The sequence below is a fragment of the Melopsittacus undulatus genome, chromosome 2, assembly GCF_012275295.1.
Source record: "Melopsittacus undulatus isolate bMelUnd1 chromosome 2, bMelUnd1.mat.Z, whole genome shotgun sequence".
Lineage (NCBI taxonomy): Eukaryota > Metazoa > Chordata > Aves > Psittaciformes > Psittaculidae > Melopsittacus > Melopsittacus undulatus.
This window is the reverse complement of record NC_047528.1, coordinates 30,562,588-30,579,035: the sequence shown is the minus strand read 5'-3', so window position 1 is coordinate 30,579,035 and position 16,448 is coordinate 30,562,588. Positions and strand designations below refer to the sequence as shown.

Here is a 16,448-nt window from a genome sequence, read left to right as displayed (position 1 = left end):
TACTGTTGAATGAAAATATTAACTGGTGTAAACTGGGCAAGTTGTGTTGGGATTGTACAATTGAATTTACAAGCTTTAGACATCAGCTATATGATTAACATTTGTTGCTTGGAAGAGCAAGCATTTGTGAGAGTTTGTACTTTTTCTCTCTAGTTTTCACTAGTAGATTTGCTCCTGTGTTGTGTTTCAGTGTCAGTTAGGAGTGCTACCCCTTGGTACTGGAAATGACCTTGCTCGTGTCCTTGGTTGGGGAGGATCCTGTGATGATGATACACAGCTTCCTCAGATTTTGGAAAAACTAGAACGAGCCAGCACAAAGATGTTGGACAGGTAAACCTGAATGTTTATTTGCCTGATTTACCATTGGATTCAAATTGTATTTGTTCAGGTGTCTGATGGCCTAAATCTATCTTAGAGACTTGGTCTTCAGTGATTTGGGTTTTTAGGGTGCAGATCATAAGCATTAGGGAAGCCAGCTCTTCAATGTCATTTTTAAACTGAAGAGTCAGAGGGAGGAGTGGTGAGTGAGAGGCGTGTTTTCCAAAGATGAACAAAGATTACAGTTTATTGCATAACTGATGAAGCTGCATAACTGCCTGTTACAAGAAGTTGTAATCATTAAGAAATTGTATTGATTCAAAACCACTTGGGACAGTTTTATGGATTCCATGCACATTATTAAGTGCCATTAAAAGTAACATCTTTTTTTAGGAGAGAGACTACTGAGCTCTCTTTCCTTGGATATTGGGGGAAGTCAGACCGTGTGCTTTCACCTTTCATATAATTTTCTGAGGCATCAGCTGTGGACAAGATGCTACCTGCATCTTTGGCTTAATCTACTACTAATATTTCTGTGTTTTTAGTCAAAACCAAGAGATCTTTCAATTCCTTTTGTGTGGTTTCCATCCATTAAGCAAAAGAGAAGTCCCCATTTAAGAAAAGTGAGAGAGGATGATGGTCATATTGTTCAATGAATGTTTAACCCTGTGTATGAGAAGAATATTTCTTACTCTATTCCTTTCTCTTCTGAGTGTTTCTGTGCTTGCTCTAATTACAAACACGTGAATGTCATTAAAGGCGATTTCATTTTAGGGGTTTTAATATGAAATAGAGAAACAAGTTCTTTTTCACAGGTTGTTTGATGGTTTTACAGCAAAGTATGTAGGGAATTGCTTGTTACTGATCTTTAGAAATAATTGTTGGCCTGGGCATTCTGAAAGACTAATAAGTTAAATCGTGTTTGCTTTTGCACTGAAAAAAAAAAAAGCTCAATTTCCTTTTTTGCTCAAATTTCGGTAGACTTGCTCCCAAGGCCATCTTCAGTGATCACTTGTTCTTTTCAGCAGGCTTTGATGGATGTTGCCATTAGCAGTTTCATACCATCTATGCTGTAAAGTACTGTCCTTTACCAGGGGAAAACATATATACGTATCAATGGAGACAGTGCACCATTTGCTTTGTTCTCATGTCAGCCTCCCCTAGTTGAGATGAAAAGCTAATGTAACCTCAGAGCTTTTTCTTTAGAAACATGTCTATTTTCCTTTAACTTCAGTAGTTAATTTCCAAAAATTATTTTATATTACGAATGTTTTATCGCAAAATTTGTTGCTTGCATTAAATATCCATCGATTTGCTCACAAATAAGACTCATCGTCAAATCACTAACAAATAATGTGAGCAATAAAACTAATTGTTACCATTAATCTCAATTATTTTATCCATATGCAATTAGCTTGCAATAAAAAATTAAGCTGCCTTATTTTTATTTTAACAGATATTCTGTGGTGTGACAATGAATTTTCTTTTTGTTACATTAGAGAAAAGATAAATCTAACAATCTGGAAACTTCAAAGCTGTTGTTTCTTTCAGGTGGAGTATAATGTCATATGAACTGAAATTACCAGCAAAGCCTTCTATACTTCCAGTGACTGCAGAAGAGTCAGAGGAGTGCCAGGTGGACTTTTACTTTTGGTTTCTTGTTTTGAATATTAAAAAAACTGGTACATAAAATACAGTATGCAGATAAAATCAGCATTTACAGCTGCATGTCCTCGTAATAGATCTGAAATGGAAATCCTGCTGGGTTTGGAGACGTTTAAGCTTACTGTTTTGTGTTAAACTGTGGAAACATGGGGAGATTTAAGTCTTTTTTCTCTCTGTTTTCAGATATCAGCCTATGAGGACTCAGTTGCTGCTCATCTTGCAAAAATACTCAATTCTGATCAGCACTCCGTTGTCATATCATCTGCCAAGTGAGTTGATCCGTTTTATGTACCATGTGTGGAATAAATCCCTTGTGTAACATCATCGCTATAATAACCTTCTGTCTAAGCTTGATTTTCTTATGTCTGGCCCAGCTGGCTTGCCTTAATCTATCTTGATTTATACCTTTTAGAGTGGATGTTCTTTTTCTGCAAAATTTTTATATGGCACAATTGTAATGGATAGCTTTGTACTAAACATGTCAACATTTAAAAAAATCATGTAATGTAAAGTGATTTTAAATCACTCCACATCGCATGTGGAATCTTACTGTTACTAATGCAAATATTTGATTGCTTCACATTACATTTCTTGTGTTTTGCTTTATCTATATCTTTAAGAGGGCAAACAACTTCAACGTGAAGTAGAACTTCAGGCTAGATAGCTTTGTCATAGCTGTGTCATTTAATCAATAGTGATCTCAGACAAAAGGGTTCTTCTCCCCAAATTGAAACATTTAAAAAATAAAATGATTACTTGGCACACTATGGGTATCATCTGAGATCAGAAGTATTTTGTGTATACCGTCACTGTGCAGAAAAAGAAATAATCTTATATTATGCAATATGCTAAAGAACGCTGATAGAATCTTAAAAAATGCATCTGCATGTCATTACATCACTTCCTTTTCTGCTAAAAGAACATTAATAAAATTTTGTTTCTAAAGTATACATAGCACTTGTTGAAAATGAAACTGCAGGATACGATTATAACTCCAGATTCTAAATTAGGTCTGAATCTGGTTGAACTTATTTAATTTCTGTCAAATAAATTTCAACAAAATGAACAGAACTAAGCAGTTATCCACGCCACGTTAGTAAGTTTGCTGTCTGTCTGCAGTGTAGGTAATAAGAATCAAGTCTTTCTCTGATCTACACAATGAAAATTCATTGCAGCCGCTGTAGTTTGCAAAGATATGCCTCAGTGTCAGCTGTGGCTCAAAAGCACAAGCAGTGCAGTGGGATGTGTGTAAGAAGAACTCCACGGAAGTCAGCAGGTTTTCTTCATGGTTTCTAGGTTTTAACGTTGTATGGGAGTTTGCAAGACTGTTTGAAGTAATCAAAGTGAATGCAAGTTTCCTAATTCCTGTGGTATGGAAGGTGTGCAAGCAAGGGAATGGATAGAATTAGGCATGTTGCTTTCAGTTCTTAGAAATAAGAGACTGAGATACAATGTAGGCAAAGCCTGAAATAAAAGGTAGGAAAAGTTTTTGTTTTAAAGCTTATCACTTGAATTTTGCAAGCCATGGAAATGAGTATCATCAGCTTTGCAAGTATAATCACAGAGTACAGTTTCCAACAAGAATGATTTACAGCAGTGTGCATATAAATAAATTGCCAAAAGAATGTAATATTCAAAACATACCTATTTTATTTAATTTGATTTCTCTCCTTTTTTATCTGAAGAATATTATGTGAAACTGTAAAGGACTTTGTTGCCAAAATAGGGAAGACTTACGAAAAACCAGTGGAAAATGCAGAGGAAGCTGATGCTATGGCCATTAAAGTAAGACTGTGACTGTATTCTGGTTTAAAGTTGTGGGGTTTCAATGTTTATAGCTCTTAGGTGCTTAATTTTCAAATTGGTCCAGGATGCCCAGCTTGGCTTTCATTTCAACCAATGACTTGAAAATCTTCTTTTCTTCTTGCACAGAACAGTTATTTCTAAGCCAGCTTTAAACTCTGAGATCTATGAATGCTGTTTATACTTTTTCCTTCATAAAGGATAAAGTTCATGGCAATGTACATAGAGACAAAAGGAAATATTTTGCATTAGGAGAAAACAATGGGATAATGAAGAGAGAGTATGCTGGGAGAATGCAGGGAAGAGAGACAACAGTGTTAAAAATAATGGTTTAAGCTGCAAACTGTAGAGATTATGTTGTGAAAGCATTGGAAACAAAACCTAAAAGCAACAAAAGGATTTGGTACGAGGCACAAAATTTACATGGGCTGAAAAGGATGAGAAGAAAACAAAATCGCTACCGACCTGAGAGTCAGGAAACGTACTTGCTAAATGGCAATTTGTGGTACACATTTCTATTCAGTGCACATTTTAGAAACTGAACTTTTCTTTTTTACTCTTCCAAGGCCAGACAGTGTTGGTGTCCTTTCCCTTAAACATGAAAAATCACTTCTTCTCCAGTCTACCTGGAAAGAGTAACTGCTTAGTGTTGGGTGTTTGAGGTGTTTGGTGTTTGGTTCTGGCTTGAGCCTGTTTGCTCTGTGACAACTTACTTGCTTAAAGGTACAGCTGTGTTCCAAAACCAACCTCATGTGTCTCAGTCTAACAGCTGGGCATGTACCCACAGATTATCTCTCCAAATTGGGGGAATGGGCACCCATAATTTCTTAGAATACATAGTATAGGCAGATCTGTTATGGTTCTCTGTGCTGCGGGCCACTGGGAGAGGAGTAAGATCTAATCTATACCATAGTTACGTGTCAGGCTGAATTTAGCATGGTGTGTTATTTTAATCTGAGTGCAGAGGGTTTTGGTTGTAATTGCTCTAATCTGGCTGGGTGACACATGGTATGTCTGGAAAAAAAACCAAGCAGACCACCCATAATCTGATATTCCAGTATGTTGAACCTAAATTTGGATTTTACATAAACAATTAGATAGACACTTAAGACACCTGCAGCTTTAAATATAATCTCTTCTTTATCTCCTGAAAATGATCACATATTCACAGTTTTTTTCTCTGTGTGTGTATTTTGCACTTTGTCGTAGTGCTCTGAGTTAAATGAGAAGCTAGACCTGTTGCTCCAGGCTCTTCACACAGAAGCCCAGGCTGCTCCCCTTCTCCCAGGCATCACTCCCCCCATTGTGGAAGAAGAAGCAGAGGAATTTTCAAGTGAAGAATCCTTGTCTGAAAGTAAAGAGCAATTAGCAGAGTGTGTCTCAAAGTCTTCCACCCAGAAACTCTTCAAACCAAGGGAACAGTTAATGCTTCGGGCAAACAGCTTGAAGAAGGCTGTGAGGCAGATCATTGAACAAGCAGAAAAAGGTGCACATCAGTGACATCTAATCCTTACTGATAGAATAATGTTGTTTCTATTTTATTTTTTTTTAAATAGCATAAGTTTTCATTATTAAAGTTTGATTTCTATATTGTTCCATAGCTGAAATTATGTGCTTATTTCAAGCCGCAAGGAAAAGAAATGCAGCTTGTTTGGATGTTGATGACTGCATATATGAATACATATGTATGCACATGCGTGTACATATAAAAGTGTGCTTCTTTTGTAACTATTATCCTCCACAAAATGAAAATTTCTGGCAGCAAATATTTATCAACGGGCAAAGGATTGCTAAACTGTTTCTCATTGAATTGGTGATACAAATCTTTTCTTAGTCTGTTTAAACTTGAAGCTTTAGAAAAAAAGAACCCGATTTTCTGTGTATGCAATTTTTCTTTTAAAATCTTGAAACTTTCTGTCTTTGTCTTTTTAATAAGCAGTTGTGGATGAGCAGAATGCTCACAGTGAAGAACAAGTGAACCAGTCACCGGTAGAATATAGCAAAGAATTGGATGAATCCAAAGAAGAGGAAAAGGAGGAAGATACAAAGGAACTTGAGTCCCTATCAGGTGAGTAAATGAGGAATAAAATAATTTAAAATTACACAGTCTTTTTATATTGCATTATGGAGCACAGTTGGCTTCATAATTAAATATACTAGCATCCTATTTCACTGCAAACTAGTCACAGATTTTGATAGATTTGGATAAATAAAAGCTAAGGGGAAAAAGCAGGAGATGAGATGAACAGTCTTTTGGAGTGTATTTACAAAACTGAGAAGGTAATTATTGGAGAGAGAGGTGTCTGCATTTAATGCACCTTTCTACATGGATGTGAGCAGGGACTAGAGCCTAGGTAATGATGACATGTGTCTGTTATAAGCATTCTGGGGGCATATTATAGTAATTCCTGTTAGTCGTTTCTGTTGAGGGGATTAAAATTATGTGAAACAGACGTAACCATTCATTGCATTGACAACAAAACCCTGATGTCTCAGCTGGGAACTTTCCTTGAGACAGTAAGTGGAATAGAGAGAATAAATGCTTGTCTTCTATATGAAGTGGAACAGTCTAAAGCAGGAAATAATGTAACAGAAACTGGAGCATGGAAGTTTCCAGAGAAACGGCAGTGCTAAGGTCACCCCTGGTATTTGTCTAATCCAGATCAGAAACTGGAACCAAAGTTTTTGATATCCTAGAGTTCCTTCCTATGAAAAAATTCCTTACATTATTGTCGCAAATACAGGTCATTAGACCTGCTAGTTACCCATGGCTATTGGAAGCTGTATAGCAAGATATATAGCAAACCACTATACCAAGCTACTGTTGCTTTTCAAGTTGTAAAGCCTCCTAGCTGCTCTTTCCTTGGTTGTATGGACTATTACCTGCTGTTGTCTAACTGCTCCTGCTTTTCTGCAGGAGCATCATTCTGTCCTCACTGTGGGTCTCTGCGGGTTACTCTCCGAAAAAAAACTAAGAGGGTGTGGGTAGCCCATGCTGGGTTTTAAAACCATAGAATCATAGGATAGTTTGGGTTGGAAGGGACCTCCAAAGGCATCCAGTCCAACACCCCTGTGATGAGCAGGGACATCTTCAAGTAGATCAGTTTGCCCAGAAGCACATCCAGCTTGGCCTTAATGTCTCCAGGGATGGTGCATCCACGTTGTATTATTTGTTGTATTCTACAAAGCTATCAGAATACTGAGTGATCTGTGTTTAAAACAAATTGCTTGGACGGTAGCAGTTTCATAAAGTCATAGCTCATTTTGTCATTAATCTTTCCTTTTGGCTATTCAGTGTTTGTTACTGTGTGTAAAATGGCATTTAGAGAATAGTTATCTCCTGAAATAGCATAGTACTGATCCCTACATTCAAATGACAGGATAAAATCTCTCCTTCATATGTCCCTTATGAAGTCTACCAGTGAATGGCTGCCAGAGAAAAAGGAAGGATGATTTTATACATGGGGTCCTCATTTACCTCCTCTATTTCTTGGTTTCTTGGCACCAAGTCAATCCAGCCAGAGGTCATGTTTGGACATTTTCCATCACAAATGTCAATACTGCATTTTGTGTTGACTGGTAGTTGATGTGCCAGGGTTGTTCGGTAGTTTCAACTGCATTGTAATTTTAGGAAAGCTGCTTCTTACTATAGGTGGAAATGTCAGTCTTTGTCATCTTACCAAAGTGGACAGAGAGGTATCGAGATGATCTGTGAGTCATGGAGAAACAATGGTAGCTGGTGGATAGCAAAACCCATCCTCTAGATATTTGGTGAGCAACTTCCTGTGGCAAATGGTGGTAAAATGTTTGGTATTTGTATCTCCTCCTGTTACCCTAACCCACACCAACATCCTAAAAAGGTGGTGTCCTCATGAGGCTCTGCTGTGAAGCTGGTGCCTGTGTTGATAGCTCCTAACTTAGAAATAGAGTTAGCCTCTTGGGGCTTCTGTTGATTCAGAATCTCACATTTCCTGTTTTCCAGGAATGGATGTCAAACTTTCTTCAGTGATTGTCTCTTCACTGGACCTTCTTATTTTCCCTTGCTTATAGGAATCAATGCTTGTTGGTTGTCCATTTTGAACAGTAGCTCCTGAAGGTTTCTGGCCCTACAGATGACCTGATTCTATTGCCATCAATGTATAATAAAACAAAATACACACATATGTATATGCATATGTAGAAATGTATATAAACACCTTATTTCTTGGTGATACAATTTCTGCATTTATTGGGGATACATATATCTGATAGGTGTGAAATAGAGTGCATGTTCATGCTGTCAGTGGAAGATAGGTGTTTAGGGACAAAGCATGAAGCATGAATTCAATTATCTGCAATGAAACACCAGTTTTACACATTAGGGCTCTTGTTTTTATCAGAGCATGAACAGCAAAAGTTTGTCATTATTGCAGTTATCCCCATGAGTCTCATCTGTCAAATAAAGAGCAGCTGTTCTGTTGATTTTCCTATTTAATGTAACTGCCTTGTTCCCAAATACAGGGAGAACAGACTGTCTGAACCACGCTGTGCATTTTTCAGTAGCATTATGAAAAATGAGTGTTAATCTTATTCTGAATATTATATTATATTATATTATATTATATTATATTATATTATATTATATCCTCTGAGGATCTTCCTGGTCATTTGATGAAGATAATATTTTTCCATATGTTAATTACCTTCACCTAAATATTTAATAACTCTTGTTAGATGTCACTTGCAGTTTTTACTCATTTTCATTTTTTAACATTATTAACCTGTTGTGCGCAGGTACAAATCCTTGTTTTGTGTTGTTATTGTGCAGTACTATAGCATTTTTTGATAACTGCTACAGCTGTTACGTTTTATTCAGGAGGAGCTGTTAGTCCACTTGGTCAGACTTTCCAAATAAAGCGGTCCAAAAAAATTTCACCCTCTTATCCCTGTCCTGTGTCTAATAATTTCCATTTGACTTTAGTAAGTGTCGTGGTTTAAACCAAGTCCCCCAACTCCCGGAGAGTTAGGAAGGAAAATCCAAAGAATGTAGCCCCCACGGATTGAGATAAGAACGGTTTAATAGCTAAGGCATAACACAGAATCACCACTGCCATTACCACTACAAATAATAATTATACAGCAAACAACAAGTGAAGAGAATACAACACCTCACCAGCCACCGACCCATAACTCACTCCACCCTGCCCGGCTGAGCACCATGTGCTCCCTCCTCCATTTTCCTCTAGAGCTCTACCCCTCCAGCCTTCTCTTTCCCAGTATGCATCCTGGGCATCACATGCTATGGTATGGAATACCTCATTGCCTAGCCTGGGTCAGGTGTCCTGTCTCTCCTTCCTACCGGCCTCCCCTCCTCCACCTGGCTGGAAAAAACCTTGAACAAAAACACCCTCAAAACATGCTCAAACCATGACAGTAAGTCACCCAGAAAGCTCTGTAATCTTACTGCTACGATACAGGAGCGTGAAGAATTTGCCATTTCATTGACTGTGCTGTGCTAGGTTGTCATCACTTCAAAAGAACATAAATGCCTGACTCCTGGCCTGAATTGATTTGAGCACAATTTCTAGAGCCTGGTTCTTGTTATTACTTTTGTCTCTAGATTTTCCCACCCTGCATTTTCATGCCATTAATGTCTTCATACAGTACACCCACATTACGCTCATGATTGATGTGATCTGTCCCCCTTCTGCCACAAAAAAAGGGCATACTTTATCCTTACCACCACAGTCCTGCTGGTGTTCTTCTGTTCTCTTGGTTCTAGTCCTAATTGTTCTATTTTTGCTGAATTAGTTTTCAGGTTTTGAGAGGAATATATCAAATCACCTTGAAATAATTTCATTCTTTGTTCTGAGCTTCTTCAGATGCTCAAGGTTGAAGCTTTCCTAAGCTGAAGCAGTTTTAACATGAGAAATAACATGGAGCAGAGATAGTCAAGAAATATCTGTCTATGATCATCTGGTGTACAAAAGCTTTCTACATGCACATGGAAATCCTGTAGCAAAACATTTGGTAATCCCCAAACTTTCTTCCCTCGGGCACCAATTTCTGGCTACATCTGATGGGGCTGAATTTCACAAAGATCAACTCCCCCAGGCTACAGCAGGCATGAGCATATTCTCTCAGTCAGCATGAAACAAGTCCTTGCAGGCAGGTGAATTGCAGCACCTGAAGTCAGAGCTCTGAAAAGCCTGTTGACCTTCATCACCTCCAGAGGCAGGCCCAGGGATAACTGGCCTCAGCAAGCTACCAGTTACTCTTTGTGAACATCTTCTCTTTCCCCTTCCTTTTTCCTGAGTCTTTGTCACCAATGGTTACATTACCTGCCAAACCTTGCTATGTGTCACAAGGTTATATTGATCTATCTCCTGGAGAATTTTAACAAAGAAGTTATTTGAATTATGTTGGGAATTGCTGAGCTTTGGGTTTTGTTTGGTTGTTTGGATTTTTTTTGTGAGAAAAAGAAATAACGGTAATCTAATGTCCCTCATCATCTCTGTAACTGCAAAAGGCAAGTATGTCTTAACATAGAATCATAGAATCATAGAATAGTTAGGATTGGAAAGGACCTCAAGATCATCTAGTTCCAACCCCCCTGCCATGGGCAGGGACACCTCACACGAAACCATGTCACCCAAGGCTTCATCCAACCCGGTCTTGAACACTGCCAGGGATGGAACATTCACAACCTCCCTGGGCAACCCATTCCAGTACTTCACCACCCTAACAGTAAAGAATTTCTTCCTTATATCCAATCTAAACCTCTGCTGTTTAAGTTTCAACCCGTTACCCCTTGTCCTATCACTACAGTCCCTAATGAATAGTCCCTCCCCAGCATCCCTGTAGGCCCCCTTCAGATACTGAAACATGGCTTTTCTGCTTCACTTGCAGTTTTCAGCATGGCTGTAGATAAAGATGTCAGAAGTTTGTCTGTTGTTTTCAGAAACCTGATGCAGGCAGGGGGCCCATTTTAGCTGCTTGAAGCGAATAGTATGGCTGTTGATCATGTATTTCTATGGCCTGTGGGTTAGATAACTACCTATATTAAAATTGTTATAAGTAATAACATACTGTATAATTTAGGTATATATAAGTAAATGGAGATTGAACAAGTTTAAATCTGTATTACCTCAGTAACATGCTTATCAGAAGCTTACAACAACAATAAATACTATTGCATTTTAAAGTGGATATAATGCTGTTTTTGCTAGTAGCTTGAAGCATAGGTTGGAAACTTGTCATGTTGAATGCCATGCATGCTTGTTCCTTTAAATTTGTGCTTGTGCTTCATCCTTTTCTGAATTTTGCCTATACTTAGAAGAAAAACTGTGTTGTGAGGGGAAGGATATTTGTCACTGAATGGTAACAGATTAGATTAATGATTTTGAAATATTTTCAGGGCTGTAACAACTGTGTATTTGGTAATGTCATAATAGGCCTTTTACTTCTTCTGCACAGTTAAAACTGCACCAAGATCTCCAGATCGACGTACAAGCCGAGGTATCCATTCTCAGACAGGCTCTTTCTCCGCTCCAGCTTTGGCTGCAAGCAAGGAAAATCTCCCAGTGCTTAACACTAGGATTATCTGCCCAGGTAGTTACAATTTTGAAATCTGCTGTTTCCAGCACTACTTTAATATTGCCTTCTGTTCCACTGCTTGCTGGCAAATAATGATTTTTACTTCGTGCCCTGAATTTGCTTGAACCAACATGCACACTTTTGTGCTGTATCATATATCAGAAAATGCAAAATAATGTAGAAGATTCCCGATCATTTGGCACAACACTGGATGTAGCAGAAGTGTTGTGTTTGATTCTGGAGGATGAAAAACAAAATTCAGGACCTTAAAATCACAGAATAACAGAGTGCTTTGGATTGGAAGGGTCCTCTGAGGATCATCTAGTGCAGCCCCCTGCCATGAGCAGAGACACCTTCCACTAGACCAGGTTGCTCAAAGCCCCATCCAACCTGGCCTTGAGCACTGCCAGGGATGGGGCAGCCACAGCTTCTCTGGGGAACCTGTGCCAGGGCTTCAGCACCCTCACAGGGAAGAATTTCTTCCTAATGTCTAAACTAGATCCATTCTCTTTTAGTTTAAAACCATTACCCCTTGTCAATACAGGCCCTGGTGAAAAGTCTCTCAGTACTTCTTGTAAGCTCCATCTGTATTTTGAAAGGTCACAATAAGGTCTCCCTGGAGCCTTCTCTTGTCCTGAAATCAGCCTGAATTCCTGAATTTTCTTTGGGTTTTTCCTTTCTCAGTGGTGGTACCCGAAGTCGGCCACTGCACTGCAGCATAGCTGCTTTTCTGCTCAAGAGAGCCAGAGACCTGAAAAGATAACCAAAATAGGTATAAATTTACATTGAAATGCAATAATTCCCTATATTGATTTAATTAATTTTGTTTTTATCTGGATTATATTATGAAAATATCTGTTTCTCTGTTTATCAAAATACAAATTTGGTTTTTGTTACTTTTTTCCCCTGTTTCTTTTAATCAGGTTTGAGGGCTGGTCTAGCTGCTTCTATTGCAGGAAGTTCAATTATTAGCAAAATGTTGCTAGCAAACATTGATCCATTTGGTGCTACGCCGTTCATTGACCCGGATCCAGATTCCCTGTAAGAAATACTTTTTTCCAAATATGCTGTTTTGCTTTAGTTTGATTTTCTTAAACTTTTTTTCTTTTTTTTGAACCTTTTTGCTATTTTTTTAAATTGTTTCTTGTTTGTGTCATTTGTCAGTAGACCTTAAGGTCTGAAGACAAGTTGTATTGTGCCGTTTTAGTTATGAATGGTGCAAAATTGTCTTGCAGCAGCAGAAATAATAGGAGGCATTTTCTTACTTACCTCTTGCTCACTCACTGTGGGAGGAGGAGGAGAATAGCAGTCCTTCAGAGCCGTGTTTTCCTGCCAAAACTGCTGGCCTGAACTCAAGCTCAACCATGAGCAAGATGTTGAAGCAGGTCTGGGCACTTTGTAGGGGGGGAAGTGTTCCCATAAGGACTGGAGCAGTGAGGTGGAAATTTAATGTACTAAGCTGTCTCTGCTTCCCAGAACTGGGTGTAGCATTGGCATAGAGTTATGGTATCTGCACTGTGGGCCACAGCCCCCCTAAAATAAAGTACTGCTGTGCCAGCAGCATCAGTCAAACATCTAGCACTAGCATGCCTAAACACAGCCTGGGTGCTTTGCCTGGTGCACTGCAGCTTTCTCAGAGACATGCCTCGAGCAGCTCTTTCATTGTATCCCACTCTTACTTTAGGTATGGTAGAGACAGTGGTGGGTGGGGGTGTGGCACAGTTTCTTTGCTCTACAGGAAGTAACTTGCCCTTGCGAAGGAGCTAGCAGTCAGTCTGTCTCTCCAAGTGCCGTTGGGTTTCCTCAGGGAGATTCAGGGAAAACATCTCCTGACTTCTCCTGGTATCTGTTCGGAGATCAACCACAATCGAAGTTCTGTGTGTGCAGGTACTGTACAAACATACACCTAATTATCTCTTTTCTTCTAACAGGGAGGGATACTCAGAAAAATGTGTCATGAACAACTACTTTGGAATTGGGTTAGATGCAAAAATTTCACTAGAATTTAATAACAAGCGAGAGGAGCACCCTGAAAAGTGCAGGTAATATCACTGTCAGTAACAGAGCCAAGGCATTTTCAGTATTTTCTTTTCCTCATCTCTTTATTTTAATTTCTTAAGGTTTTCTCATCCTACAAATACAAGACATAATAATGTGTGTATATCAAAATGCAAGCTTCTTTTTATGTATTTTCAGAAGTAGGACAAAAAACATGATGTGGTATGGAGTTCTTGGCACGAAAGAGCTGCTGCAGAGAACTTACAAGAACTTAGAACAGAAAGTTCAACTTGAGGTAAATTTTATTTATGGGCAAAATGAGTATTTTTGCTTCCACAATGTGAAGAATTTGGGCTTCCTCTGGAAGCCCTTTAGAGTTCTTGTGTCAACACAAGCTGACCTCAGATGCACTCTGTAAAAATGTGATGTGTAGGAGATGGTTCCCCATGTGCTTTTTTGGAGTAAAATGTCAGTACTTAAATATCTCAATATCTCCAGTAAAATGCTTATGATAGTTACTGTTTTTCTGGGTGGGGAGGAGGGTGGTATTAAATAATTTATTGCATAGTTAGAATATGTTTCTTTATGTTCACTGCATGAAAGGGGGAGACCTAGTTTTAAGAATAATAACAGAAATGAACATACAGAAAGAATAAGGTGCTTTAATCCTTCAGGTTCATTTCAAACCATCTGAAAGCTTGATTACACATATAGGGAGACCACAGAGATTGGCTTAGTCAAAAACTCTAATAGGTGCTCGAGAGAGTCACACAAAAGAAACAAGATATATAACAGCAACAACAAATGCAGTGTAAATTATCTAAGCATAGTTATTTTTTGTGGTTTAAGTTCTAACATCAAATCTAAGTCTTCTTCATGATACTGGGAACTTAAAGGAGATATAAATGATTACCAAATGCAGAAAAACACTGTGATGTGGTTACTGTTATTTTCACCTGAAGAATATCTAGGTTGGATTTTGACAGAGAGCATACATAGATTCCCTTTTAATTTCCTGCTAAATATTTCATATGGAAGGTCAGGTTACTTACATGAAGATAAGTTTTTAAGTTGGAAGAATAATTTTAAGTTACTGGAACTCTTCCTTATTCCCCTGAGACTTAGAATGATTTTGACTGGTAGCAGCAGATTGCTGTTAGCTAAGGATTGAGTAATTATCAACGAATTATGCAGTAGTTAGCAAATGTAATGACAGGAAAGAACGTTATGTATGCTGCAGACAGAATTCTAATTTAAGGATCTTTTGAATAAGGTTCGAATAAGATTCAATAAGGCATTCAAACCTGACCTTTCCATAATTATTTCTTACTATTTCTGGAAGCAAACCGGCAAGTAGATATTTCACATTTAGTATTGCCGTGCATAATATTAGCCTTATGCTAAATGTGTGATGAGGTACAACAGTGCTGGAAAATGAAAAATATCAATTTCAGGAATTTGGAGGCAGACCTCTACTACAATACAAATGACTGTGCAGCATCTATTAATATCGCAGCGTAGTTTGGATCCTGTCACACTGTGATTAAAATGTTGGATTCTGTCTTGTTGCTGAGATTAAATTATAAAAAGAACACTAAGCACGTTCTGGAAATAATTTTACATCTTTCTCCTCCTGATAAAATTGACACAGATTTCATCCTTCTTTTCTGAGGATTTCCAATTCATTTGTATTGTTTTAAGATCCTTCTGTGGGACTGGTATTTGTGGTAATCTAGCAATCTTGTTAAAAGACAACCTCACCCATAAATTTATAATACTTGAAGTGACACCTGCGTCCAGCATTTGTGACCTTATGTTTCTAAGTTGCTTCTAATACATACTTGGGGCACTGCTGCAGGACTGGACTTTTGACTTATATCATGTTATTTATATACTGAATGAGCTTTTATCTATTACAGTGTGACGGACAGTACATCCCCCTTCCCAGTCTGCAGGGCATAGCTGTGCTAAACATTCCCAGCTATGCTGGTGGGACTAATTTCTGGGGTGGAACCAAAGAAGATGATGTGAGTAACATTAAAGAGAAGTAACCTTCTGGGTGAAACCAGCAATAAATATCATGAACTACTCTTATTTTAATAGTAGCGGTGTATAGTTTTGGACAGCAGCTCTTATACAAAGGGGCAGTATTAACTGTATTGTCCTGTTGACTTTATTATTAAAGATATATCTCTTGATTTTTCATTATCTGTTGCCTTCTGTCATGTCAATTCCAGCAAAATATTCATAGTAAGGCTTAATGTTTTTCTTTTAATGGCTTTGTATTTTTAGAAGCTCAATTTATAAACAGAGACACAAGTAGCTTCTCTCCATATTGTTTTATAAACTCCTGTAAATAAGGTTTCTCAAAGCATAAATTTCTCTGTTAGCTATATTCTAACAATCAGCAAGGTGAACAAGGATAATCACTACCAGTTTATACCTGAATTTTCCTCCTATTCTTCATAAAACTTTGGACTAAGGCATGGTGATTCACAGAATGAAGACTGATGCACTTAGGGACTAATAATGTAGTGGTTTTAAAATACTATTTTCAATAAGATTCTAAAATATTTTAGGATTAATATTTTTTCCCTCCTTTCTCACATCTCCTAAGGAATGTTACACTACATGGATACCTAAATGTCTTACAACTTGAAGCCATCTTACTGCTGCCATCCACTTCACACACAGTGATGTGTAAACTGTAATTACCAGCAGGTTATTCTAATTTTGCATGTTCTAATTTAGTGTTTGTGAGGTCTGAATCACCTAAAACTGTAGTTGCAAATTAGTTAATAATTTTAATGTAAACAATCCGGGATTTTTTTTTTTGCCAAAATGCTTTGGTTTCTTGTGATTTATTATCCTTTGCTTTTTTATATATATAAGTATATATAAACATATATATAATAGTCACAAAATATATTTAAACACGTTTCAATGTTTTTATTGTTGGTATATGTCAGAGGATGGCAGTTGTGTTTGCATTTCACAATGGATATCTAAAGTTTTTATATACTCCGTGTTCATATTTGTAACTCGAAGGTATCTCTAACGTCAGCTCAGCTCCTGTTCAGGAGTTTATT

The 16,448-nt window shown here is 37.9% G+C and overlaps 1 protein-coding gene across 2 annotated transcripts in view; it reads left to right on the top strand.

Annotated features, from left to right (window-relative positions):
• The window catches only part of DGKH (diacylglycerol kinase eta), a 154,613-nt gene that overhangs the window by 121,128 nt on the left and 17,037 nt on the right, over positions 1 to 16,448 (top strand). For both annotated transcript variants that reach the window (XM_034074042.1, XM_034074050.1), the window contains 11 exons: positions 191 to 330; positions 1,870 to 1,954; positions 2,167 to 2,252; positions 3,669 to 3,768; positions 4,996 to 5,272; positions 5,726 to 5,854; positions 11,242 to 11,376; positions 12,285 to 12,402; positions 13,293 to 13,403; positions 13,558 to 13,654; positions 15,279 to 15,386. In XM_034074042.1, coding sequence (XP_033929933.1) covers positions 191 to 330; positions 1,870 to 1,954; positions 2,167 to 2,252; positions 3,669 to 3,768; positions 4,996 to 5,272; positions 5,726 to 5,854; positions 11,242 to 11,376; positions 12,285 to 12,402; positions 13,293 to 13,403; positions 13,558 to 13,654; positions 15,279 to 15,386 — 1,386 coding nt within the window. The remainder of the gene's footprint in view (positions 1 to 190; positions 331 to 1,869; positions 1,955 to 2,166; positions 2,253 to 3,668; positions 3,769 to 4,995; positions 5,273 to 5,725; positions 5,855 to 11,241; positions 11,377 to 12,284; positions 12,403 to 13,292; positions 13,404 to 13,557; positions 13,655 to 15,278; positions 15,387 to 16,448) is intronic.